Genomic DNA, 26,701 nt, shown 5'->3' with positions numbered 1-26,701 from the left:
AAGCCGTGCCCCTGCAACATCCTCACCGACAGCGACACACTGTCCAGCAACTTCTCCCGAGATCTCGCCTTTATGAGGAGATCGTCCCAGTATGGGATAATTGTGACACCCTGCTTGCGCAGGAGCATCATCATTTCCGCCATTACCTTGGTGAAAATTCTAGGGGGTGTGGAAAGCCCAAACGGCAACGTCTGAAATTGGTAATGACAGTCCTGTACTGCAAATCTCAGGAACGCCTGGTGAGGAGGGAAAATCGGAACATGAAGGTATGCATCCTTTATGTCCAGGGACACCATCCAATCCCACCCCCTTCAGGCTGGCGATGACCGCTCTGAGCGATTCCATCTTGAACTTGAACTTTTTTAAGTACAAGTTCAGGGATTTTAGATTCAAAATGGGTCCGGTTTCGGGACCACAAACAGAGTTGAGTAATACCCCTTTCCTTGCTGGAGAAGAGGAACTTTGACTATCACTTGTTGAAGATACCATTTTTGAATTGCAGTCAACACTAACTCCCTCTCTGACGGGGAAGCTGGCAGAGCCGATTGGAAAAACCGGCGAGGAGGCACGTCTTCGAATTCCAGCCTGTATCCCTGAGAAACAATCTCTATTTCCCAGGGATCCACCTGTGAGTGAACCCAGACCTGGCTGAAAAATCGAAGACGTGCCCCCACTTGAGCTGACTCCCCCCGGGAAGCCCCAGCGTCATGCGGTGGACTTTGCAGATGTAGGGGAGGACTTCTGCTCCTGGGAACTAGCTGCATGCAGCTTTTTTCCCTTGCCTTTTCCTCTGGCAAGGAAGGACGATCCCCGTACCTTCTTGCTTTTATTGGAACGAAAGGACTGCATTTGATAGTATGCTGCGGGGGGACATAAGGTAAGAAATTCGATTTACCGGCTGTAGCAGTAGACAAGGTCCGAGAGGCCTTCTCCAAACAACTCCTCCCCCTTATAAGGCAACGACACCATATGCCGCTTTGAGTCGGCATCCCCCGTCCACTGTCGGGTCCACAGGAGTCGCCTAGCAGAAACAGACATAGCATTTATTCTGGAGCTTAGTAAACAAATGTCTCTTTGAGCATCCCTCATATATAAAGCAGCATCTCTGATATGCTCTAGGGTCATTAGAATGGTATCCTTATCTAGGGTGTCAAGTTCCGTAGATAAGGAATCTGTCCATGCTGCGACAGCACTACACACCCAGGCCGATGCCATAGCCGGTCTAACGATATACCGGAATGTGTGCAAATGTGCTTCATGGTAACCTCCTGCTTACCATCAGCAGGATCCTTGAGGGAAGCTGTATCCTGAGAAGGCAGTGCCACCTTCTTGGATAAGCGTGTCAGCGCCTTGTCTACCTTCGGCGAAGATTCCCATCGTATCCTGTTCTTTTGTGGAAAGGGATACGCCATAAGAATCCTTTTGGGAACTTGTAGTCTCCTATCTGGAGATTCCCAAGCCTTTTCGCACAAGTCGCTTAGTTCAAATGAGGACGGAAAAGTGACCTCAGGCTTTTTCCCTTTATACATGTGTACCCTCGTGTCAGGGACAGGGGGTTCCTCAGTGATATGCAAAACCTCTTTAATGGCAATAATCATGTAACGAATACCTTTCGCCACCTTTGGATGTAATTTTGCATCCTCATAGTCGACACTGGAGTCAGTATCTGTGTCGGTATCTGTGTCAGTGATCTGGGATATGGTGCGTTTTTGAGACCCCGAAGGTCCTGGTGCCACAGGGACAGGCATGGTCTGACTACCTGACTGATCCCTAGCTTCAGCCTTGTCTAATCGTTTATGCAGTAAATTTACATTTGCATTCAAGACATTCCACATATCCACCCAGTCCGGTGTCGGCGTTGCCGACGGCGACCTGACCATCATGCACTCCCCCTCCTCCTTAGGTGAGCCTTCCTCGTCAAACATGTCAACACACACGTACCGACACACTTCACACACACAGGGAATCTCTTTTCTGAAGACAGGTTCCCCCTGAGGCCCCTTGGAGAGACAGAGAGAGAGTATGCCAGTACACACCCCAGCGCTATATAACCCTGGAGAAAAACACAGATTGTTTACCCAGTAGCGCTGCTTAATGTATAAACACCAATAATGTGCCCCCCTCTACTGTAAAACCCCCTTTCACCGTGTGTCAAGCAGGGGAGAGTCCGGGGAGCTTCCTCTCAGCGGTGCTGTGGAGAGAAAATGGCGCTGGTGAGTGCTGAGGGAGAAGCCCCGCCCCCTCGGCGACGGGCTTCTGTCCCGCTCAAACTTACTAAAAAATGGCGGGGGCTCTTTTATATACATGTACAGTGCCCACCTGTACATGTATATAGACTTTTGCCATAGGAGAGGTGTTTTATTGCTGCCCAGGGCGCCCCCCCCTGCGCCCTGCACTCTTACAGTGACCGGAGTGTGTGAGGTGTATGGGAGCAATGACGCACAGCTGCAGTGCTGTGCGTTACCTCAGTGAAGCACCGAAGGCTTCTGCCACCTGAGACGTCTTCTGTCTTTGTGTATTCTGGCTCTGTGAGGAGAACGGCGGCTCGGCTCTGGGGTGAACGCCCAGGACGAACCTGTGTTCACTCCCTCTGGAGCTAATGGTGTCCAGTAGCCGAGGAAGCAGAGCCTATCATTTAAGTAGGTCTGCTCCTCTCTCCTCAGTCCCTCGATGCAGGGAGCCTGTTGCCAGCAGTGCTGCCTGAAAAAGAGAAAAAATCCTAACAAAAATGCTTTCTGAGCAGGAAACTCAGGAGAGCTCCCTGCAGTGCACCCATTCTCCTCTGAGCACAGTCTAAAACTGGGGTCTGGAGGAGGGGCATAGACGGAGGAGCCAGTGCACACCCAGAGTCCAAAGTCTTTCTTAAAGTGCCCATGCCTCCTGCGGAGCCCGTCTATTCCCCATGGTCCTTACGGAGTCCCAGCATCCTCTAGGACGTTAGAGAAAATGGATTAGATAAATTCCTAGCTGAAAGAAATATCCAAGGATACAGCATTTAATTAATATTAAATTATATAATACAGGTTGAACTCGATGGACATTTGTCTTTTTTCAACCTCAACAACTATGTAACTATGAAGATCAAGTACAGTACCTGAATTATTAAGATAACAGTTTATCCCCAGTCAAACTGGCTCTACTAAGTATCACTGACATTAAGAGGGGTGAGCGCATACCAATACTTGTTTGCATATCTGTGAAGAGAACAGGGCTCCTTGAGTATCAGCTGCACACCTCAGACATAATATTATAGTTGTGTTCTAGTGTGCAGGGAACGATAACCATATTAGCTCTGTGTTATTTTATAAGCACAGTCTCGGTCTGCTGAATGAGGAATGGGTACTTTATTACCAGAAGCTCCATCTGTATACTGATATCCCAAGGTTTGTAGTGCTCCACTGCCACGGCGCCCCTAGCCACGGCATCTCTGTCTCATGCAGAAGTACAATGAAAGAAGCATCTGGTGAACCGCGCATCAGAGGCAAACAATTGCAAAATTTAATTTTAAACTTAGCCCAGTTCTAGATTTTAAGTTCTACTTTAAAGAGATATAAACTCATCATATGCATAAGTCAAACAGAGCAATAATGTCTCCATTATGTCTTATCTAAAAAACAGAGGCACAAAGATTGAAGTAAAAAGTTCTAATCTACGTGTGCTGTGTCACATTGCAGATGCTTAGATAATTGGTTTTCTTTCATTCTGCAATCAGTAGAAGCTTGTCAGTCACTGCCCTCCCGATCTGTCTAGTATTATAGTGTACCATAGGGAAATAGCAGATTGTATTTTAGAAGGATTTCCTGACAGAGAGAGAACTGTACTAAATAGAAAGAATCTTATTGGTAACAGACACAGCACAGCAAAAACAAACTTACGATTGTTACTGATAACTAAGCAGGAAATTTGACATTATAATAAAATTAAGAAATGAACTGAATAATTACTTACGATAATGTATGTACTTTTTCCAGTACCGGTTGGTCCAACAAACAGAGAAGGCTTTTGATGTGTTGTCAGCAACTTCATCAATGCTGTATATCTAATGGTATCCAAAGTGGGCACAATTATTCTGTTAAACATTATATCACGTGGTATAGGTGGCGCTGAGCTAAGATCTTCTGTCCATAATTCCCATCTTCCGATATCCTAAAAATGTCAAATGAATGACTTTATTTATTATGTACTGTAGACCCAATATTAAGTGGCAACAAATACTACCTGGGAATTTGGATAAGTGTGGCTCATCAGTCTGTACAAAACATTTCTTTACACATAACACTTACATCGCTTAATCCATTCTGAACATTTTCAGATTTCTTTGACTTTAATGTATATGAACATATACCTGTGAAGCCACTATTTTTCACGGCTTGTCATGTCCTCCTTTCTATGGTTTGTCATGTAATGTAGATGCCAGACTAAATATGTCCATCACACTCTTTTGCACTCCTTTGTAGCTGGTGGCTACTGTATATGTGAATAAGGAGTTTCTCTGACATGGAAGAAGGTGCGGGTTCCTAGCCAAATTCAGACTTTTTTTTAAAGCTGCAATCATTTACAAGGCATGGTTTTGCCTTGTAAATGATTGCCGCTTTAATATAATGTCCGAGTTTGGCCGGGAACCCGCACCTCCGGCCAACTCGGATTTCATTACATACGACCCCGAGAGTGAATGAAAACGTGGCAAGCTTTTCAAGAATTCACTGAACTGATTGGTGACATTTCAGGTCCTGCCTCTGAGTAGGAAATAACCACATTTCAATTCGCTTCAGCCATTTGGCTTGATGTAATGGAGTCCGAGATCGCCGCAGGTGCAGGATGCTGGCCAATCTCAAAAATTTTTAAAAGGCAATCACTTACAAGGCATGGTTTTGCCTTGTATGTGTTTGCCCCTTAAAAAAAAGGTCAGAGATCGTCCTGCATCCTGCACCTCCGGCAATCGCGGATTCCATTGCATCCTGCGAATATGTTCTACCTGTCTGAGATTTCATTTATATCTCACTGTGGTTAATGAAAACATACAATAATATAGACATAAAGAAGAAAATCAAATTTCTACCTCCTTCACAAATCGGTAGTCGTATACAGTGTTTGCTTTGGGTATTGGAACCGTAAAAGGTTTCTCAGGTGGATCCACTGGATGCAGAATTTTAAATCGGGTCCTGGTTTCCTCACTGAGTGGTCCTTCCATGATTTCTCGCAGGAGCTTATCAAACTTTATCCGATCATCTTCCTTACAACTGCCTCCAATGGACCAAATCAGAGAAAACAAGAAGGCACCCTTGAAGAAAAAACTTTTATAAATTGAGGAAAACACCGGATATAATTTACCCAAGTATGTAATCAGCAGGGTGCATTTTCTGAAGCTCATTATAATATTATATCCATCCGTGGTAGACTGCCATTGAATTTTTATGGCTAATATCTATAGGTATTTCCAGTTGAGTGTGTTGATGAACCAATTTACCTACCTCTAACCATGAGCAGATATCTCTCTCATTCATGCTATGAATTAAAGATTCATCAGTAAACTCATCCAGCATACAGTCCACGAGATTCATTAGCGAGCGGACTAAGTTTGTATCCGAAGTTGGTGACAATTCCTAAAAAATAAATAATACTTGATTGATGAAATTTAGTCAATATTTACCATTCAGTTAAAAAAAAAAAGATATAGATAGATAGATAGATAGATAGATAGATAGATAGATAGATAGATAGATAGATAGATATTACTCTTATGATGTAATCCTTTTTTATGAAATGGAAAACACAAAACTAATAAAAAAATTTTGGGGGGATTTTATTTCTCAGTTTTATATAAGAAAATATAAAAGAATTGCCATATTGCTTGCTCATTCTATGTACCGTAAACAGGGCAAAGCTAGGCATAAAATAGAAAGGTATTAAAGCAATACCTTAAGAACTAAGAATATCAGAAAAGCACTCGGCAGGACGAGCAGAGTTAAGGAAAAAATCAGTATCGTCTTTATGATGTGTTTCTATCTTTTAATATCTCATTGACTTTTTGCTGCAGGCCAAAGACTTAGAAAAGATGTTGCGCTGAGACCAGACCTCTGTGTTTTAAAGCTCTGACTTTTAGATGTCCACAGTTTGTAATAACACATATAAGGGCAATGTCACATTAGTGCTTCTGAATGTCCCATTTTCCAGCATGAAAAAATGTGGCATTTAGAAGCTGTCACAACCTTGCTAGTGACACAATGAGAAATGCTGCTTCTGTGTCGCACATAAGCACTTCAGCGGCAAGAGACACACAATATAGTGACAAGGTAATGATGTGACATTATATGCCACGTGTCACAAAATAAAGTTGTGACAGTTTCTAAATGCAACATTTTCTGGCTGATGTTCTGAAATGCCAACATGGCATCATGAAGAGGATACATTACTGATCTGGGACAGTGCCACCAAGACAATGTATGAAAAAACAGTCTAACTTGTTCTTAAATGAAGCAAAGTTAAAAAGAAAAAGAAGCGTTTTAAAGAAATTTCAATCTACAGTATATGGCTTATACACTATAAAAAAAAACAACTATTAGTAGCTAAATTAAATTGATAAATACATTGATAACAAATCCCTACACGTAATTGTAGTTTAAATACATTCATAAATACATTAAAGGCTTATTTCTATTAAGATCTATTAATTATGTGTAAGTATTACATTCCTTGCATGTTTGAGTGATTCTGAGTTGCACGCATTTCTGTACGCAGCCAGTTCTCACAATTTTTATAAAACTGTACATATCACGTGGCATACAAACACAACTTAGAGCATTTAGGGCATATTTTAGTCACTTCTCACAGACAGCTGAATAGGCTTTATAGGGTTTTATTTAATCACATAATAATCCTGCCCCAGTGAAATAACAAATATCACAAATGTCCTCTTCTCCCATATATTTATTTTCTTATGTGATATATTTTCACATAACCAGTGATAACTGTAGGTGCTATCCACTGTTCTAAAAGACCATAACACCTACCCAAGGTGTAGGGTAGGTGTTATAGGCTTTATAGGGTGTTCGCATCTAGAGTTGCAACCTATTATGAGTTAAGTGGAAGCAGCAATGACTGAACTTGTGAGTGGTGGGTGAGAGAGAGAGAGAGAGAGGGACAATGGGTGACGGGGAGAAGAAGTGGATGAGAGACTGGCAGAGGGTGGCGGGGAGAGGCAGTGGGTGATGCCATGGTAAGGCAATGGGTGAGGCCAGGGAGAGGCAGTAGGTGACAGTGAGAGGCAGTGGGTGACATGGAGAGGCAGTGGCTGACAAGGAGATGGTGACAGGCAGAGGGAGAGGGTGAAGTGGAGAAATAGTGGGTGATGCCAGGGAGAAGCAGTGGGTAATAGGGAGATGGTGACGCCAGGGAAAAGCAGTGAGTGATTGGGAGAGGTTGATGTAGAAAGGGAAGGGCAGTGGGTGATAGGGAGAGGATTACAAAGACAAGCAGTTGGTGACAGTGAAAGGGTGATGGAGGAGAGGCAATGGGTGATGCCAGGGAGAGGGTAACAGAGAGGCAGTGGGTGATGCAAGAGGCACTGGATGACAGGGAGAGGGTGACGGAGACAAGCAGTGGGTGACAGTGAAAGGGTGATAGAGAGAGGCAATTGGTGATGCCAGAAAAAGAGTGATAGGGACAGGGTGACAAGGAGAGTGTGGGTGATGCCAGGGAGAGGATGGCAGGGAGCAGGTGATGCCAGTGAAAGGGTGATGGAGTGAGGCAGTGGGTAAAACCAGAGAGTGAGTGATGGAGAGAGGCAGTGGGTGATGCCAGAGAAAGGCAGTGGATGACAGGGAGAGGGTGACAGAGAGAGGCAGTGGGTGGCAGGGAAAGGAGAGAGGCAGTCATGGAGAGGATGACAGAGAGAGGCAGTGGGTGATACCAGAGAGAGGCAGTGGGTGACAGGGAGAGGGTGATAAAGAAAGGCAGTGGGTGACACCAGGAAGAGGGTGACAGGGTGATAGGGAGAGAGTGAGGGTGAGGACCGGGAAAGGGTGATGGAGAGAGGCAGTGGGTGACAGGGAGAGGGTGATAGGAGACAAGCACTGGGTGACATGGAAAAAGTGACGGAAAAAAGCAGTGGGTGACAGGGAGAAGTTGAGAGAGACAAATAGTGAGTGACAGAGAAAGGGTGATCGAGAGTGTCAGTCAGGAAGAGGCTGACTGAGAGAGACAGTGGATGATACTAGAGAGGGGCAGCGGGTGATAGGGAGAGGGTATGAAGAAAGGCAATGGGTGACACCAGGAAGAGGGTGACAGGGACAGGGTGATAGGGAGAGAGTGTGGGTGACACCAGGGAGAGGTCCATTCCAGGGAGAGGCTGACGCCAGCTAAAGGGTGCTGGAGAGTTGCAGTGTGTGACAGGGAGAGGGTGACAGAGACAAATAGTGGATGACAGTGAAAGGGTGATGCAGTGGGTGATGCCAGGAAGAGAGTGACAAGGAGGGTGACAGAGAGAGAGAGTGTGTGGGTGACTCCAGGGAGAGGGTGACAGGGAGATGGTGACAGGAAGAGGCCGTGGATGACAGAGAGAATGTGACAAGGAAAAGCAGTCGGTGACAGGGGAAGGACAGTGGGTATCAGGCAGAGGGTGATAGAGTCAGTGGGTGACACCTGGAAAAAAGTGACAGGAAGCGGGTGACAGGGAGAGAGTGTGGGTGACATCTGGGAAAGTGTGACATGTAGAGGCAGTGGGTGACAGGGGGAGGGTAACATAGAGAGGTAGTGGGTGCCAGGGAGAGAGTGATGGGGAGAGGCGGTGGGTGACACAAGGGAGAGGCTGACAGGGAGAGAGGCAGTGGATGATGCCCGAGGGATGCAGTGAGTGACAGGGAGAAAGTGACAAAGAGAGGTAGTGGGTGACACTAGGAAGAGAGTGACAGAGACAGGGGTGACAGGGATAGAGTGAGAGGGAGAGAGTGTGGTTGATGTAAGGTAGAGGTTGACAGGGTGAGACATTGCCAGGGAGAGGCAGTGGGTGATGCCAGGGAGAGGGTGACAGGGAGAGAGGCAGTGGATGACAGGGAGAGAATGACAGAGAGAGGTAGTGCATGACACCAGGAAGAGAGTGACAGAGGCAGGGTGAGAGGGAGAGAGAGTGGTTGATGCCAGGGAGAGGGTGACAGGGAAAGTGTGACACCAGGGAGAAGGTGACAAAGACAAGTAGTGGGTGACAGAGAAAGGGTGATGGAGAGAGGAAGTGGGTGATGCCAGGGAGTGGGTGACAAAAAAGGGTGACGGAGAGAGGTAGTGGGTGACAGGGAGCGAGTGATGAAGGGAGACAGTGGGTGACACCAGGGAGATGGTGACAGGGAGAGGGTGATGGAGAGAGGTAGTGGGAGACAGGGAAAGGATGACGGGGAGAAGCAGTGAAGCCAGGCAGTGGGTGAGAGGGTGACACGCAGTGTGTGACACATAAATTACAATTTACTTACCTAGGCCCAGAACATCAACTCATGGAAGGCAGCTCCTCCGTGGGTTTTAACACCAGGTACGGTCACAAGATCCCAGGAGCCGGCGGCAAGGACAGCCTTAGCCTGGCAGAGAGGAACTGGAGGAAGCCTTGGTTGGAGTATTCATGAGAGGAGAGGGGCGGGGATTGTGGCCCCTCCTCTGCCTTCGGTCGGACCATCACTGTGTCGACAGCAGGTTTGTCTCAGCTGCTGCTGTTCATTATGCTGTATGTTACTACTGACATTACTGGGGACAGCGAAGCAGGTTTGGGTAGCGACATATAACAAATGAGTCAGTATGACTCGTAATGCTGCAGGCACCTTCACTGCAATGCATCGACTGCACCACCGATAGTTCAGCCTCTGGCAGACTGCATGCACTTTTCAGTAGGATCTCTGCATCAAGCATGTGGAAGATGCAAATACATATAATAGTGTTCTAGCAGCCACAGGGCTGGGGATAGTGCTGCAGCATTGATGAGGCATTTTTAGAATACAGGGGGATGTTCGTATAAATCTTCCGATCACAAGTATCCAGAATCACAATCGTATTAATGCCCTTATTCAGCTTCAGTAGCAGATTCTGTTAAATCGCAAAATCTACTACTGAAAAATCTCTTGCTGGGGGCCACTCAGCACAGGGCAAAGCCGCCCAGCTCTGTGAACGCATTTAAACATGCGTACAAATGCAGGAATCACGACAGCATGGCTGTATATGCAGGCACACTGGTGTCATGTTTTCCCACGCAGCGGCCACCTGTGACGTCACGCGGCCACCCCTAAATCAATCTGGACACGCCTGCGCTGTCCGGACCACTCCCCGCTAACTCTGCGTCATCAACCAAGCCCCCCCACCAATGCCCGTCCCTGTTGATCAAGTTGCGATTGCATCCTTCCTCTTATTTCATTTTCTAGTACTACAAAACAATAAGTGGAATTCTAAAAAGCTATTACCTGTTTTAATACATGTTTTAGAAGTCACAAACAAATACTACATGCATTACCGACTCAAGAAATGTACTTGAAAATTGGCATAGTAACTAATGTTTTTTGAGACAACTTATTTCAAACTTTCTGTCTTTACATCTGAAATTAAATAATTGTATTTCCTTGCTTTTAAAGTGCATTATTACATGAAAGCACTACAGTATGTGACATAAAATTGGAACATAAAAATGGCAACCTTTTAAAAGAACATCTTTTAAATCTACCAATTCACTCCTTAAATTGCATCTTCAGAATAACAGAAAAAAGTTTGTTTTATTATTATTTGAATGTAATATATCCACAAACAGTGTAATAACAGTGTGCATATTACATTAATAATGAGTTTATAAGCAGACATGTTTTAACTCTTCATGAAGAAAGGTTTGTAAATTACAAAGTATAAAATTATCTTGTGTCTCTAGATTTCATTTTTACCTTTGCACATTTTCGAATCATTTGAAGACAAGGGGGAACCATTCTGTCAAATAATCCTTCAATAAAACTTTTATGCATTTTGTTGAGCCCAGGAGGTAGAAGATTTATCCAAGATACCATTACTGGTCTCCAACCAAGCATCGTTGGTTCCATGTAAATCATACCACATCTAGACACCTAAAAGACAAAATAATGAATGTATGTATATATATATATATATATATATATATATATATATATGGGATCCGGTCTGAAGATCGACAGTATCTAGGTCGACAATGTTTAGGTCGACCACTGTAGGTCGACAGTCACTAGGTCGACATGGATGGGAGGTCGACAGGGTTTCTAGGTCGACATGTGCTAGGTCGACAGGTCTAAAGGTCGACATGAGTTTTTCACAATTTTTTTTCGAATTTTTTGATACTTAACGATCCACGTGAACTACGATTGGAACGGTAATCTGTGCCAAGCGAAGCGGTAGCGGAGCGAAGGCACCATGCCCGAAGCATGGCGAGCGAAGCGAGCCATGCGAGGGGACGCGGTGCACTAATTTGGGATCCCGGTCACTCTACGAAGAAAACAACACCAAAAATAATAATAATCCTCATGTCGACCTTTAGACCTGTCGACCTAGCACATGTCGACCTAGAAACCCTGTCGACCTTCCATCCATGTCGACCTAGTGACTGTCGACCTACAGTGGTCGACCTAGATACTGTCGATTTGATGAACCACACCCATATATATATATATATATATATATATAGAGAGAGAGAGAGAGAGAGAGTTACAGACCTGCTCAAGCATTGTTATTTATATACCGTGTGCCGCCGACATGACTTTGTATCGTTGGACCCGCTGAGGTACCTAGGAGGGCACCGGTAACTGAGTATTGGGAGTGCTGCTCTAATGGTCGTTTATATATACACTGCTCAAAAAAAATAAGAATTTACTTACCGATAATTCTATTTCTCGTAGTCCGTAGTGGATGCTGGGAACTCCGTAAGGACCATGGGGAATAGCGGCTCCGCAGGAGACTGGGCACAAAAGTAAAGCTTTAGGACTACCTGGTGTGCACTGGCTCCTCCCCCTATGACCCTCCTCCAAGCCTCAGTTAGGATACTGTGCCCGGACGAGCATACACAATAAGGAAGGATTTATGAATCCCGGGTAAGACTCATACCAGCCACACCAATCACACCGTACAACTTGTGATCTGAACCCAGTTAACAGCATGATAACAGAGGAGCCTCTGGATAGATGGCTCACAACAATAACTCGATTTAGTTAACAATAACTATGTACAAGTATTGCAGACAATCCGCACTTGGGATGGGCGCCCAGCATCCACTACGGACTACGAGAAATAGAATTATCGGTAAGTAAATTCTTATTTTCTCTGACGTCCTAGTGGATGCTGGGAACTCCGTAAGGACCATGAGGATTATACCAAAGCTCCCAAACGGGCGGGAGAGTGCGGATGACTCTGCAGCACCGAATGAGAGAACTCCAGGTCCTCCTCAGCCAGGGTATCAAATTTGTAGAATTTAGCAAACGTGTTTTCCCCTGACCAAGTAGCTGCTCGGCAAAGTTGTAAAGCCGAGACCCTTCGGGCAGCCGCCCAAGATGAGCCCACCTTCCTTGTGGAATGGGCTTTTACAGATTTTGGCTGTGGCAGGCCTGCCACAGAATGTGCAAGCTAAATTGTATTACAAATCCAACGAGCAATAGTCTGCTTAGAAGCAGGAGCACCCAGCTTGTTGGGTGCATACAGAATAAACAGCGAGTCAGATTTTCTGACTCCAGCCGTCCTGGAAACATATATTTTCAAGGCCCTGACTACGTCCAACAACTTGGAGTCCTCCAAGTCACTAGTAGCCGCAGGTACCACAATAGGTTGGTTCAGATGAAACACTGAAACCACCTTAGGGAGAAAATGAGGACGAGTCCTCAATTCCGCCCTGTCTGAATGGAAGATCAGATAAGGGCTTTTACAGGATAAAGCCCGCCAATTCTGACACGCGCCTGGCCGAGGCCAGGGCCAACAACATGACCACTTTCCATGTGAGATATTTTAACTCCACAGATTCAAGTGGTTCAAACCAATGTGACTTTAGGAACCCCAAAACTACATTGAGATCCCAATGTGCCACTGGAGGCACAAAAGGAGGCTGTATATGCAGTACCCCTTTTACAAACGTCTGAACTTCAGGAACTGAAGCTAGTTCTTTCTGGAAGAAAATTGACAGGGCCGAAATTTGAACCTTAATGGACCCCAATTTTAGGCCCATAGACACTCCTGTTTACAGGAAATGCAGGAATCGAAATAGTTGAAATTCCTCCATCGGGGCCTTACTGGCCTCGCACCACGCAACATATTTTTGCCAAATGCGGTGATAATGCTTTGCGGTTACATCCTTCCTGGCTTGATCAGGGTAGGGATGACTTCATCCGGAATGCCTTTTTCCTTCAGGATCCGGCGTTCAACCGCCCTGCCGTCAAACGCAGCCGCGGTAAGTCTTGGAATAGACAGGGTCCTTGCTGGAGCAGGTCCCTTCTTAGAGGTAGAGGCCACGGGTCCTCCGTGAGCATCTCTTGAAGTTCCGGGTACCAAGTCCTTCTTGGCCAATCCGGAGCCACGAGTATAGTTCTTACTCCCCTCCGTCTTATAATTCTCAGTACTTTTAGTATGAGAGGAAGAGGAGGGAACACATACACTGACTGGTACACCCACAGTGTTACCAGAGCGTCCACAGCTATTGCCTGAGGGTCCCTTGACCTGGCGCAATACCTGTCCAATTTTTTTGTTGAGGCGGGACGCCATCATGTCCACCTTTGGTTTTTCCCAACGGTTTACAATCATGTGGAAGACTTCTGGGTGAAGTCCCCACTCTCCCGGGTGGAGGTCGTGCCTGCTGAGGAAGTCTGCTTCCCAGTTGTCACTCCCGGAATGAACACCGCTGACAATGCTATCACATGATTTTCCGCCCAGCGAAAAATCCTTGCAGCTTCTGCCCTTGCCCTCCTGCTTCTTGTGCCGCCCTGTCTTTACGTGGGCGACTGCCGTGATGTTGTCCGACTGGATCAGCACCGGCTGACCTTGAAGCAGAGGTCTTGCTTGGCTTAGGGCATTGTAAATGGCCCTTAGCTCCAAAATATTTATGTGAAGTGATGTCTCCAGGCTTGACCACAAGCCCTGGAAATTTCTTCCCTGTGTGACTGCTCCCCAGCCTCGCAGGCTGGCATCCGTGGTCACCAGGACCCAGTCCTGAATGCCGAATCTGCGGCCCTCTAGAAGATGAGCACTCTGCAACCACCACAGGAGAGACACCCTTGTCTTTGGTGACAGGGTTATCCGCTGATGCATCTGAAGATGCGATCCGGACCATTTGTCCAGCAGGTCCCACTGGAAAGTTCTTGCGTGGAATCTGCCGAATGGAATTGCTTCGTAGGAAGCCACCATTTTTCCCAGGACCCTTGTGCACTGATGCACTGACACTTGGCCTGGTTTTAGGAGGTTTCTGACTAGTTCGGATAACTCCCTGGCTTTCTCCTCCGGGAGAAACACCTTTTTCTGGACTGTGTCCAGGATCATCCCTAGGAATAGAAGACGTGTCGTCGGGATCAGCTGCGATTTTGGAATATTGAGAATCCAACCGTGCTGCCGCAACACTACTTGAGATAGTGCTACCCCGACTACCAACTGTTCCCTGGATCTTGCCCTTATCAGGAGATCGTCCAAGTAAGGGATAACTAAAACTCCCTTCCTTCGAAGGAGTATCATCATTTCGGCCATTACTTTGGTAAAGACCCGGGGTGCCGTGGACAAACCAAACGGCAGCGTCTGAAACTGATAGTGACAGTTCTGTACCACAAAACTGAGGTACCCTTGGTGAGAAGGGTAAATTGGGACATGGAGATAAGCATCCTTGATGTCCAGAGACACCATATAATCCCCTTCTTCCAGGTTCGCAATCACCGCTCTGAGTGACTCCATCTTGAATTTGAACCTTTGTATGTAAGTGTTCAAGGATTTCAGATTTAAAATAAGTCTCACCGAGCCGTCCGGCTTCGGTACCACAAACAGCGTGGAATAATACCCCTTTCCCTGTTGTAGGAGGGGTACCTTGATTATCACCTGCTGGGCATACAGCTTGTGAATGGCTTCTGCTGCAGCCTTTTTCCTCTCCCTCTGCCACGGGGCAGAAATGAGGAGTCTTTTGCCCGCTTGCCCTTATGGGGCCTAATGGACTGCGCCTGATAATACGGCGTCTTCTTATGTTGAGAGGCTACCTGGGGTAAAAATGTGGATTTCCCAGCCGTTGCCGTGGCCACCAGGTCTGTTAGACCTACCCCAAATAACTCCTCCCTTTTATAAGGCGATACTTCCATATGCCTTTTGGAATCAGCATCACCTGACCACTGTCTTGTCCATAACCCTCTTCTGGCAGAAATGGACAGCGCACTTACTCTTGATGCCAGTCGGCAAATATCCCTCTGTGCATCACGCATATATAGAAATGCATCTTTTAAATGCTCTATAGTCAGTAATATACTGTCCCTATCTAGGGTATCAATATTGTCAGTCAGGGAATCCGACCAAGCCACCCCAGCACTGCACATCCAGGCTGAGGCGATTGCTGGTCGCAGTATCACACCCGTGTGAGTGTATATACATTTTTAGGATATTTTCCTGCTTTCTGTCAGCAGGTTCCTTAAGGGCGGCCGTATCCGGGGACGGTAGTGCCACCTGTTTAGACAAGCGTGTGAGCGCTTTATCCACCCTAGGGGGTGTTTCCCAACGTGCCCTATCCTCTGGCGGGAAGGGGTATGATGCTAATAACTTTTTAGGAATTAACAGTTTTTATCGGGGGAAACCCACGCTTCATCACACACTTCATTTAATTCCTCAGATGCAGGAAAAACTACCGGCAGTTTTTTCTCACCCAACATAGGCCCTCATTCCGAGTTGTTCGCTCGTTCTTTTTCATCGCATCGCAGTGAAAATCCGCTTAGTACGCATGCGCAATGTTCGCACTGCGACTGCGCCAAGTAACTTTACTATGAAGAAAGTATTTATACTCACGGCTTTTTCTTCGCTCCGGCGATCGTAATGTGATTGACAGGAAATGGGTGTTACTGGGCGGAAACACGGCGTTTCAGGGGCGTGTGGCTGAAAACGCTACCGTTTCCGGAAAAAACGCAGGAGTGGCCGGAGAAACGGTGGGAGTGCCTGGGCGAACGCTGGGTGTGTTTGTGACGTCAACCAGGAACGACAAGCACTGAACTGATCGCACAGGCAGAGTAAGTCTGGAGCTACTCTGAAACTGCTAAGTAGTTAGTAATCGCAATATTGCGAATACATCGGTCGCAATTTTAAGAAGCTAAGATTCACTCCCAGTAGGCGGCGGCTTAGCGTGTGTAACTCTGCTAAATTCGCCTTGCGACCGATCAACTCGGAATGAGGGCCATAATACCCTTTTTAGTGGTACTGGTATTATCAGAAATATGTAAAACATTTTCCATAGCCTCAATCATGTAACGTGTGGCCCTACTGGAAGTCACATTCGTCTCTTAATCGTCGACACTGGAGTCAGTATCCGTGTCGGCGTCTGTATCTGCCATCTGAGGTAACGGGCGTTTTAGAGCCTCTGATGGCTTTTGAGACACCTGGACAGGCACAGGCTGAGTAGCCGGTTGTCTCATGTCATCAATCTTTTGTAAAGAGCTGACACTGTCACGTAATTCCTTCCATAAGCTCAGCCACTCAGGTGTCGACTCCCTAGGGGGTGACATCTCCATTACAGGCAATTGCTCCGCCTCCACACCATTTTCCTCCTCATACATGTCGACACAATCGTACCGACACACAGCACACACACAGGGAATGCTCTGATAGAGGACAGGACCCCACTAGCCCTTTGGGGAGACAGAGGGAGAGTATGCCAGCACACACCAGAGCGCTATATATATACAGGGATAACCTTATAGAAGTGTTTTTCCCCTTATAGCTGCTGTTTTATTAATACTGCGCCTAATTAGTGCCCCCCTCTCTTTTTTAACCCCTTTCTGTAGTGTAGTAACTGCAGGGGAGAGCCAGGGAGCTTCCCTCCAACGGAGCTGTGAGAGAAAATGGCGCCAGTGTGCTGAGGAGATAGGCTCCGCCCCTTTTTCGCGGACTTTTCTCCCGCATTTTTATGGATTCTGGCAGGGGTTAAAATACATCCATATAGCCCTGGGGGTTATATGTGATGTATTTTTGCCAGCCAAGGTGTTTTTATTGCTGCTCAGGGCGCCCCCCCCCCAGCGCCCTGCACCCTCAGTGACTGCAGTGTGAGGTGTGTATGAGGAGCAATGGCGCACAGCTGCAGTGCTGTGCGCTACCTTGGTGAAGACTGATGTCTTCTGCCGCCGATTTTCCGGACCTCTTCTTGCTTCTGGCTCTGTAAGGGGGCCGGCGGCGCGGCTCTGGGACCGGACTCCGAGGCTGGGCCTGTGTTCGGTCCCTCTGGAGCTAATGGTGTCCAGTAGCCAAGAAGCCCAAGCTGGCTGCAAGCAGGCAGGTTCGCTTCTTCTCCCCTTAGTCCCTCGATGCAGTGAGCCTGTTGCCAGCAGGTCTCACTGAAAATAAAAAACCTAAAACTAAACTTTCACTAAGAAGCTCAGGAGAGCCCCTAGTGTGCACCCTTCTCGGCCGGGCACAAAAATCTAACTGAGGCTTGGAGGAGGGTCATAGGGGGAGGAGCCAGTGCACACCAGGTAGTCCTAAAGCTTTACTTTTGTGCCCAGTCTCCTGCGGAGCCGCTATTCCCCATGGTCCTTACGGAGTTCCCAGCATCCACTAGGACGTCAGAGAAATAAAGGGAACACTTAAACAACATAATGTAACTCCAAGGCAACCACACTTCTGTGAAATCAAACTGTCCACTTAGGAAGCAACACTGATTGACAATCAATTTCACATGCTGTTGTGCAAATGGAATAGACAACAGGTGGAAATTATAGGCAATAAGCAAGACACCCCCAATAAAGGAGTTGTTCTGCAGGTGGTGACCACAGACCACTTCTCAGCTCCTATGCTTTCTGGCTGATGTTTTGGTCCCTTTTGAAAGCTGGCGGTGCTTTCACTCTAGTGGTAGCATGAGACGGAGTCTACAACCCACACAAGTGGCTCAGGTAGTGCAGTTCATCCAGGATGGCACATCAATGCGAGCTGTGGCAAGAAGGTTTGCTGTGTCTGTCAGCGTAGTGTCCAGAGCATGGAGGCACTACCAGGAGACAGGGCAGTACATCAGGAGACGTGGAGGAGGCCGTAGGAGGGCAACAACCCAGCAGCAGGACCGCAACCTCCGCCTTTGTGCAAGGAGGACAGGAGGAGCACTGCCAAAGCCCTGCAAAATGACCTCCAGCAAGCCACAAATGTGTCTACTCAAACGATCAGAAACAGACAGGACGTTTGGCATTTGCCAGAGAACACCAAGATTGGCAAATTCGCCACTGGCGCCCTGTGCTCTTCACAGATGAAAGCAGGTTCTCACTGAGCACATGTGACAGACGTGACAGAGTCTGGAAATGCCAAGGAGAACGTTCTGCTGCCTGCAACATCCTCCAGCATGACCTGTTTGGCAGTGGGTCAGTAATGGTGTGGGGTGGCATTTCTTTGGGGGGCCGCACAGCCCTCCATGTGCTCGACAGAGGTAGCCTGACTGCCATTAGGTACCGAGATGAGATCCTCAGACCCCTTGTGAGACCATATGCTGGTGCGGTTGGCCCTGGGTTCCTCCTAATGCAAGACAATGCTAGACCTCATGTGGCTGGAGTGTGTCAGCAGTTCCTGCAAGACGAAGGCATTGATGCTATGGACTGGCCCGCCCGTTCCCCAGACCTGAATCCAATTCAGCACATCTGGGACATCATGTCTCGCTCCATCCACCACAGACTGTCCAGTTGGCGGATGCTTTAGTCCAGGTCTGGGAGGAGATCCCTCAGGAGACCATCCGCCACCTCATCAGGAGCATGCCCAGGCGTTGTAGGGAGGTAATACAGGCACGAGGAGGCCACATACACTACTGAGCCTCATTTTGACTTGTTTTAAGGACATTACATCAAAGTTGGATTAGCCTGTAGTGTGTTTTTCCACTTTAATTTTGAGTGTGACTCCAAATCCAGACCTCCATGGGTTAATAAATTTGATTTCCATTGATAATTGTTGTGTGATTTTGTTGTCAGCACATTCAACTATGTAAAGAACAAAGTATTTAATAAAAATATTTCATTCATTCAGATCTAGAATGTGTTGTTTAAGTGTTCCCTTTATTTTTTTGAGCAGTGTGTGTGTATATATATATATATATATATATATATATATATATAAAAAACAGGCTAATGCTGCTCCTCATCTCTGTGGTATTGCTGTCGGTCACTGTAGGGTGCCCGACAGAGCCTCGTTCGGTACACACACACAGCCCTCTGTACATTGCACCCCCACCATATACTGCCCTTATATACACTGTACTTCCAACCTCTTCCATATTCTGCACCCCCCACCATAAACTGGCCCTATATAAACACTACACCCCTATACTCCTCCATATAGGGCACCCTGTCCTCTATATACTGCTCTCACCATATACCACATACTCTGCACCCCCTCCTTCATATACTATGCTGCAACTCCAGGTTACTTGCCATCCCGATACTCAGCTACAAGTAGCAGCAGTAACCAGGAAATGGATGCAGACTGTCCCACAGCACTCAGAAATTACATGTGTGACACGTGTGGCCACTTGCAGGCAGGGGGAGAAGGTGAATCAGTCTGGCAGGAAGGGGTGAGACCCTGTGCAGTGTGAGCGGTGTTGTAACCAGGAGTAGAAAGGGTTGGTGCTGGGGCTGCAGATGATGCAGGTGAGGAGGCAGAAAACCTGCTCAGCTGCTTTATATATACTGCGCACCGGCGGAGGGGCGGGTCCTGTGCTCACCCCTTCCACACCCCGTAAAGGCCAGGCCCAGACCAGTCCAGCCAGTTGCTGGTGGCTATTGGCCTCCTCTACCCCCAGACTGTCTGGGAGTTGTGCGTGGACTAGTGAGCTTACATGTGCCTCAATACTGTATATAGTAATTTAGGGGTTTATTCAGAGATGAATGCAGATGCCTGCATACGCAGCCAGATCTGTCGTCAACTCTGCACATGCTGGGGGCCGTCCAGCACAGGGCAAGGCTGCCTAGCATGTGTAAGGCCACCTTCCGATGCGTTTGTAATCTAATTGTAAATGCATCAGATCTAAGGTTGACCCCTGGCAGCGCAGGTCAGATGGTAGCGGGCGTCACACAGCCGCCCCGAAAATGGTCCCGGTCCGCCCCTGTTTGCCCCGCCCGCCCCTGTTTGCCCCGCCCTCTCAACGTCGCACAACTGCCCCCGAAAACACCTGCCGCTGTCAGTCACATTGTGGTAGTATCCATCGGGAATGCAACCACAATGTGTGCGGTTGCACAACTGTAATGTGGCCGCCGTGCATGCGCAGTTTTGCTGATATCGGCAAATTGTGAAACGAATAACAAGTGGCGCTAGACAACCAGAATGTGATAAAACATTTATTTTCTAAAATGCATAGAAGTTACAACAACCTCCCGGGGGTGATCAATCTTAAAACATCACAATATATGAATTAGCACTAAATATGCCTCATTTGTTTATATAAAAAATGATATTTCAAGCATCAATAGTGGATAATCCTATTAACATATAATTAATATATAAGTAACACCTGGAAGGTAAAAAAGCCTTTTGTGGGTTCTGTGTGTGCACACTGATACTGCTGGTAAATAAAGCAAAGGTCACTAGTAGCCGTGTTCTATTAGACAGTTGTGAAGAATCACGAGTTCATGGCAATGGGTGACTGTTGCAGAAAAAAACATGTGTATTAGCTGTGTGTACACTGTTACCACTGGGCAGGAGCTCCTTCAATCTCTGCTCCCCGATGCTGTCCCGTGGTCCGGACGGAGACACTCACCAGAGCCTCAGTGGACGATCTGGAAGCCGCGCTGTGCGGGATGTCTCAGTGAGCCGTCCTAGCCCGATCCACACCGTCTCCGGTACCTCCGTATTTTGCAAACGGGGGCTGGTAGCTGGTTGCGATGCCTCTAGAAGGGCGTTGTATATAGCCTTCAATTACAGAATGTTGATCGGAAGAATGGCTTCCTGACTTGACCATTTTCCTTGGAACTGTTCCCCTTGGGTGACTGCTCCCCAACCTCTGAGGCTTGCGTCTCTGGTTAGCAGAATCCAATTTTGAATCCCGAACCTTCGGCCCTCGGTCAGGTGAGAAGTCTGAAGCCACCACAGAAGAGAAATCCTGGCTTTTGGGGACAGATGGACTCTCTGGTGCATGTGTAGATGCGATCCAGACCACTTGTCCAACAGATCCAGTTGGAAGGGCCTTGCATGGAACCTTCCGTATTGTAGTGCCTCGTAGGCTGCTACCATCTTCCCCAGAAAGCGAATGCATAGATGCACCGATATCCAAGTTGGTTTCGAGAACACCCCGCACCATCGACTGAATCACCAATGCCTTTTCCAATGGAAGGAATACCTTCTGTGTCTCCGTAACCAATATCATCCCCAGGAACGGAAGCCTCCGTGTTGGTTCCAGATGAGATTTTGGTAGGTTCAGAATCCACCTGTGATCCTGGAGTAGTTGGGTTGATAGGGCATTGTTGTCTAACATCCTCTCCCTGGATGGTGCTTTTATCAGCAGATCGTCCAGGTACGGAATTATGTTCACTCCCTGTTTGCGGAGGAGAAACATCATCTCTGCCATTACCTTGGTGAACACGCTCGGTGCCGTAGAGAGGCCAAATGGCAGGGCCTGGAACTGGTTTTGACAGTCCTGCAGTGCAAGCCGTAGAGAAGCTTGATAAGGCGGCTACGTCGGAATATGAAGGTACGCATCCTTGATATCCAGAGACACCAAGAATTCCCCCTCCTCCAGACCTGAGATCACCGCTCTCAGAGACTCCATCTTGAACTTGAACACCCGTAAGTACGGGTTCAACAAGTTGAGATTTAAAATGGGCCTTACCGAACCGTCCGGTTTCGGTACTACAGACAGGTTGGAATAATAACCCTGGATTTGCAGCTGAAGCGGAACTGGAACAAGGATTCTGTACCAATTTTTGAATTGCTTCCTGTAAAGTCATACTTGCTTCTTGAGAAGCTGGTAAGCCTGATTTGAAGAATCTGTGAGGTCGGAGTTCCTGAAACTCCAGTCTGTAGCCCTGGGCTATAAGATCTTTGACCCAGGGATCCTGGCATGAGGTTTCCCATATGTGACTGAAGAATCTTAACGGGCTCCCACCTGCCTGTTTTCCAGGCAGTGCGGTCCACCATCATGCTGAAGACTTAGAGGAAGCAGAACCGGGGTTCTGTTCCTGTTAACCTGCAGTTGCTGGTTTTCTGGGTTTACCTCTACTGCCTCTGAAGGCCGTAGCAGAACCTTTGAGTTGGAGCAGTGTAGGATTTTCTAGCCGGGGTTGCTGCGGAAGGAAGGTATGTAGACTTACCCGCCGTAGCCTTGGATATCCAAGTATCCAGTTCATCTCCAAAAGGGGCTTCACCTGTAAAAAGTAGGCTTTCCACGCCTTTCCTGGAATCTGCGCCCGCAGTCCACATGCGTAGCCACAAGCCCCTGCGTGCTGACACTGCGATAGCAGTGGTGCGTGTATTGAGTAAACCAATTTCCTTTATGGCCTCCACCATAAAGTTAGCAGAATCCTGTATATGCTGTAGGAGTAAAATTATCTCCCCCCTGGATAAGGAATCTAACCCATCAATTAGATTACCTAACCATTTTACAATGGCCCTAGAGATCCATGCACAAGCTTAAGTGGGTCTCTGGGCCACCCCCGCAGCTGTGTACAGAGATTTGAGAGTGGTCTCAATCTTGCGGTCTGCAGCATTCTTCAAGGAAGCTGCCCCAGGAACAGGTAAAACTATCTTACGTGACAGCCTATAAACCGATGCATCAACTATCGGTGGGTTTTCCCATTTTTTCCTATCAGCCTGAGAAAACGGGAAGGATGTGAGTAACCGTTTTGGCACTGAAACTTCTTGTCAGGGTTTACCCAAGTTACTTCAAATAGGGAATTTAATTCCTTAGATGCAGGGAAAGTAGCTGAGGATTTCTTTTTCACTTTAAAATAAGATTCCTCCTCGTCCTCTGACACCTTATCAGGAATGTGCAGGACAGCTCTAATAGCTTCTATCAGGGCCTGTATACCCTGTGACAAAGCTGCATCCTCCACCTTACCCTCTTCTGGGTCTGATACATCATCATCATAATCGATATCAGCCTGCATGATTTGGGCCAGAGTACGCTTCTGTGGACAAATAGCAGGGGTCTGAAAGGCTGGAATGACTACTGAATCACTATTCATGAGGTCATCAACAGATTGCCTTAAGTATTGTGTCTCCTTCTCATTTTGGGATAATTTATTCAAAATATTTGAAATCATCCCTTTTAATGAATCTAACCATACTGGTTCAGATCCACTAGCCTGAGAATGTGTACTATCCTGAGTACACTGCAGTGATCCCTCAGATTAAGAAAAACACTCTGCTATGCATGATACACATTCCTTTGACATAGTAAATGTGAAAGAACACACACACACACACACACACACACACACACACACACACACACACAAATATAGGTTAAAAGCACAGTTAACCCACACAGAGCCCTTCCAGGTAGACACAGAGTATAATGGAGACAGCCACACAGCGCCCTGTAGCTAAAGAACAAGTTTAGCTGGGTCGCAAACTAAGAATCCTTAATAGCGCTTAGTACACCAAATATTGCTCCACCCCTGCTATGACCCCCTGGTATCGTTGAGGTGTTCTAAAGTCCTTGTGGAGGAGCTGCGCTTCCCTGCCAATCTGCCTGTGTATAGCTGCAGAGGGAAAATGGCACTGTTGAGCTGCTGGATCTGCTCATAGTGAAGCCCCGCCCCCTTAATGGCACGCGGTCTTCCCGGGTTTTTTATACTGGCTGAGTTAAATATTTTGTTCTACAGTGGGTTAAAACCCCTGTAGTGTACTGCCAGTGTGGGCATCATTAGTGACTTCAGCTCACCCCTCACAGCGGTCACACAGTGTCTCTGAAGCCTGGAGTGCAGCCTGCATGTTAGCGCTGCGCTCCTACCCTTGTGCTGCTATTACAGCTGGCGACCCGCTAACCGGGCAGCTGGCCGCATACTCACCACTCTCCTGACTTCTAGCTCTGTTAGGGGAGGTGAAGATGCGATCTGGACCATTTGTAGAGCTGGAAGAGTCTTGCGTGAAACCTTCCATATTGATGCGCCTCGTAAGAGGCCACCATTTTCCCCAGAAGGCAAATGCATAGATGTGGGTTGGCTTCAGGTATAATCGACTGGATTACCAATGCCTTTTCCAACGGAAGGAACACTTTCTGCGACTCCGTGTCCAGTATCATTCCCAGGAATGGGAGCCTCCTTGTTGGCTCTTGGTAAGATTTCGGAAGGTTCAGAATCCACCCGTGATCCTGGAGAAGTTTGGTTGAGAGACCAATGCTGTCCGGCAACCTCTCCCTGGATGGCGCCTTTATCAGAAGATCATCCAAGTACGGAATTATATTCACTCCCTGTTTGCGGAGTATAAACATCATCTCTGCCATCACTTTGGTGAACACCCTCGGTGCCGTGGAGAGACAAAATGGTAGGGCCTGGAACTGGTAGTGACAGTCCTGCAGTGCAAACTGTAGATAAGCCTGATGAGGCGGCCAGATTGGAATATGAAGGTACGCATCCTTGATATGCAGAGACATTAGGAATTCCCCTTCCTCCAGACCTGAGATCACCACTCTCAGAGACTCCATCTTGAACTTGAACACTCTTAAGAACGGGTTCAAGGACTTGAGGTTCAGAATTGGTCATACCGAACTGTCCAGTTTCGGTACTACAAACAAGTTGGAATAGTACCCCTTGTTGAGCAGATGAGGTGGAACTGGAACAATGACTTGAGTCTGTACCAGTTTTTGGATGGCCTGCTGTAAAGTTACACTTGCCCCTTGTGAAGCTGGTAAGCCTGATTTGAAGAATCTGTAAGGTGGGAGCTCTTGGAACTCCAGTCTGTAGCCCTAGGAAATAAGATCTATGACCCAGGGATCTCGGCACGAACTTGACCAGATGTGACTGAAGAATTTTAGACTGGCTCCCACCTGACAGTCCTCCAGGCATCGCGGTTCACCGTCATGCTGAAGACTTTGAGGAAGCGCCTCTGGAGGCCATAGAAGCACCTCTGGATTTTCCCTTAAACTTGGCTGTCCGAAAGGACTGTAAATTTGAAGCTGAATAAGCTTTCATGGCTGGGGGAGCTACGGAAGGAAGATACGTAGACTTACGCGCAGTAGCTTTGGAGATTAATTTGTCTAGTTCGTCTCCAAACAAGACCTCTCCTGTGAATGGTAGGCCTTCCACGCCTTTTCTGGAGTCCACATCAGCAGTCCACTGGCATAGCCACAAGCCCCCGCGTGCTGACACTGCTATAGTGGTGGAGCGTGCATTAAGCAAACCAATCTCTTTTATGGCTTCCACCATAAAGTTTTCAAAATCCTGTATATGCTGCAGGAGTAAAACAACATTCCCAATAGACAAGGAATCTAACCTCTCAGTTAGGTTACCTGATCATTTAGAAACGGCATTTGTGATGCACGCACATGCAATAGTGCGTCTCTGGGCCACCCCAGCAGCTGTGTACAATGATTTGAGTGTAGTCTCAATTTTACGATCAGCCGTATCTTTTAGGGAGGCTGCACCAGGGACAGGTAATACAATTTTTCGGGAAAGCCTAGAGCAGGCATTCCCAACCACGGTCCTCAAGGCACACTAACAGTGCAGGTTTTAGTGATAGCCAAGTGTCAGCACAGGTGACTTAATTAGTAGCTCAGTTATTTTGATTTAACCATCTATGTGAAGCCTGGATATCACTAAAACCTACACTGTTGGTGTGCCTTGAGGACCGTGGTTGGGAATGCCTGGCCTAGAGACTGATGTATCCACTATTGGTGGATTTTCCCATTTTTACCTCTCCTCATAGGAAAAGGAAAAGATGAGAGCAACCTGTTAGGGATTTGAAAGTTCTTATCCGGATTAACCCACGGTTCTTCAAACAGGGTATTCAATTCCTTTGACGCAGGAAAAGTGACTGAGGACTTCTCTTTTACATTAAAATAAGATTCCTCACATTCCTCTGACACCTTATCAGGAATTTGCAGAACATCTCTGATAGCCTCTATAAGAGCCTCTATTCCCTGTGACAGAGAAGCATCCCCCCTCCAAATTCACCTCACCCTCCACCATGTCCGACCCGTCGGCGTAAGAGTCAGATTGCAGGATATGGACCAGAGATAGATTTTGCGGACAAATGGGAGGGGATTGAGACGCTGGTTTGGGGACTGAGACTCTATTCATAAACTCATCCACAGTCTGTCTTAAGTATTGCGTCTCTTTCTCATTGTGGGACAGCTTTGCAGAAATATTTGAGATCATTCCCTTAATGGAATTAACCCACTCCGGTTCAGCCCCACTATTCTGGGAAGGTGCACTGCCCTGAGTACCCAGGAGTGAGCCCCCTGGTGAAGAGGAACACTCTGCTGTACAAGAAATGCACTCTTTGCCTGACATAATGTAAATGTGACAGCACACACACAGGAAAAGGTTAAGCACAATTAACCCACAAAGAGCCCTTCAAGGAGACACAGAGTTCTTTGGAGTCAGCCCCC

The 26,701-nt window shown here is 47.2% G+C and overlaps 1 protein-coding gene across 1 annotated transcript in view; it reads right to left on the bottom strand.

The window, feature by feature from the left end:
- Positions 1-26,701, bottom strand: part of DNAH7 (dynein axonemal heavy chain 7) — a 1,092,938-nt gene that overhangs the window by 485,698 nt on the left and 580,539 nt on the right. Inside the window, exons 32-35 of the mRNA XM_063934143.1 lie at positions 10,902-11,078; positions 5,472-5,603; positions 5,060-5,281; positions 3,949-4,146 (exon numbers count right to left, since the gene is read on the bottom strand). Of these exons, the coding sequence (XP_063790213.1) occupies positions 3,949-4,146; positions 5,060-5,281; positions 5,472-5,603; positions 10,902-11,078 (729 nt within the window). The remainder of the gene's footprint in view (positions 1-3,948; positions 4,147-5,059; positions 5,282-5,471; positions 5,604-10,901; positions 11,079-26,701) is intronic.

Source organism: Pseudophryne corroboree, chromosome 7, assembly GCF_028390025.1.
Source record: "Pseudophryne corroboree isolate aPseCor3 chromosome 7, aPseCor3.hap2, whole genome shotgun sequence".
NCBI lineage: Eukaryota > Metazoa > Chordata > Amphibia > Anura > Myobatrachidae > Pseudophryne > Pseudophryne corroboree.
The sequence above is the reverse complement of the archived record's forward strand: the minus strand, read 5'-3'. Positions and strand labels throughout refer to the sequence as shown.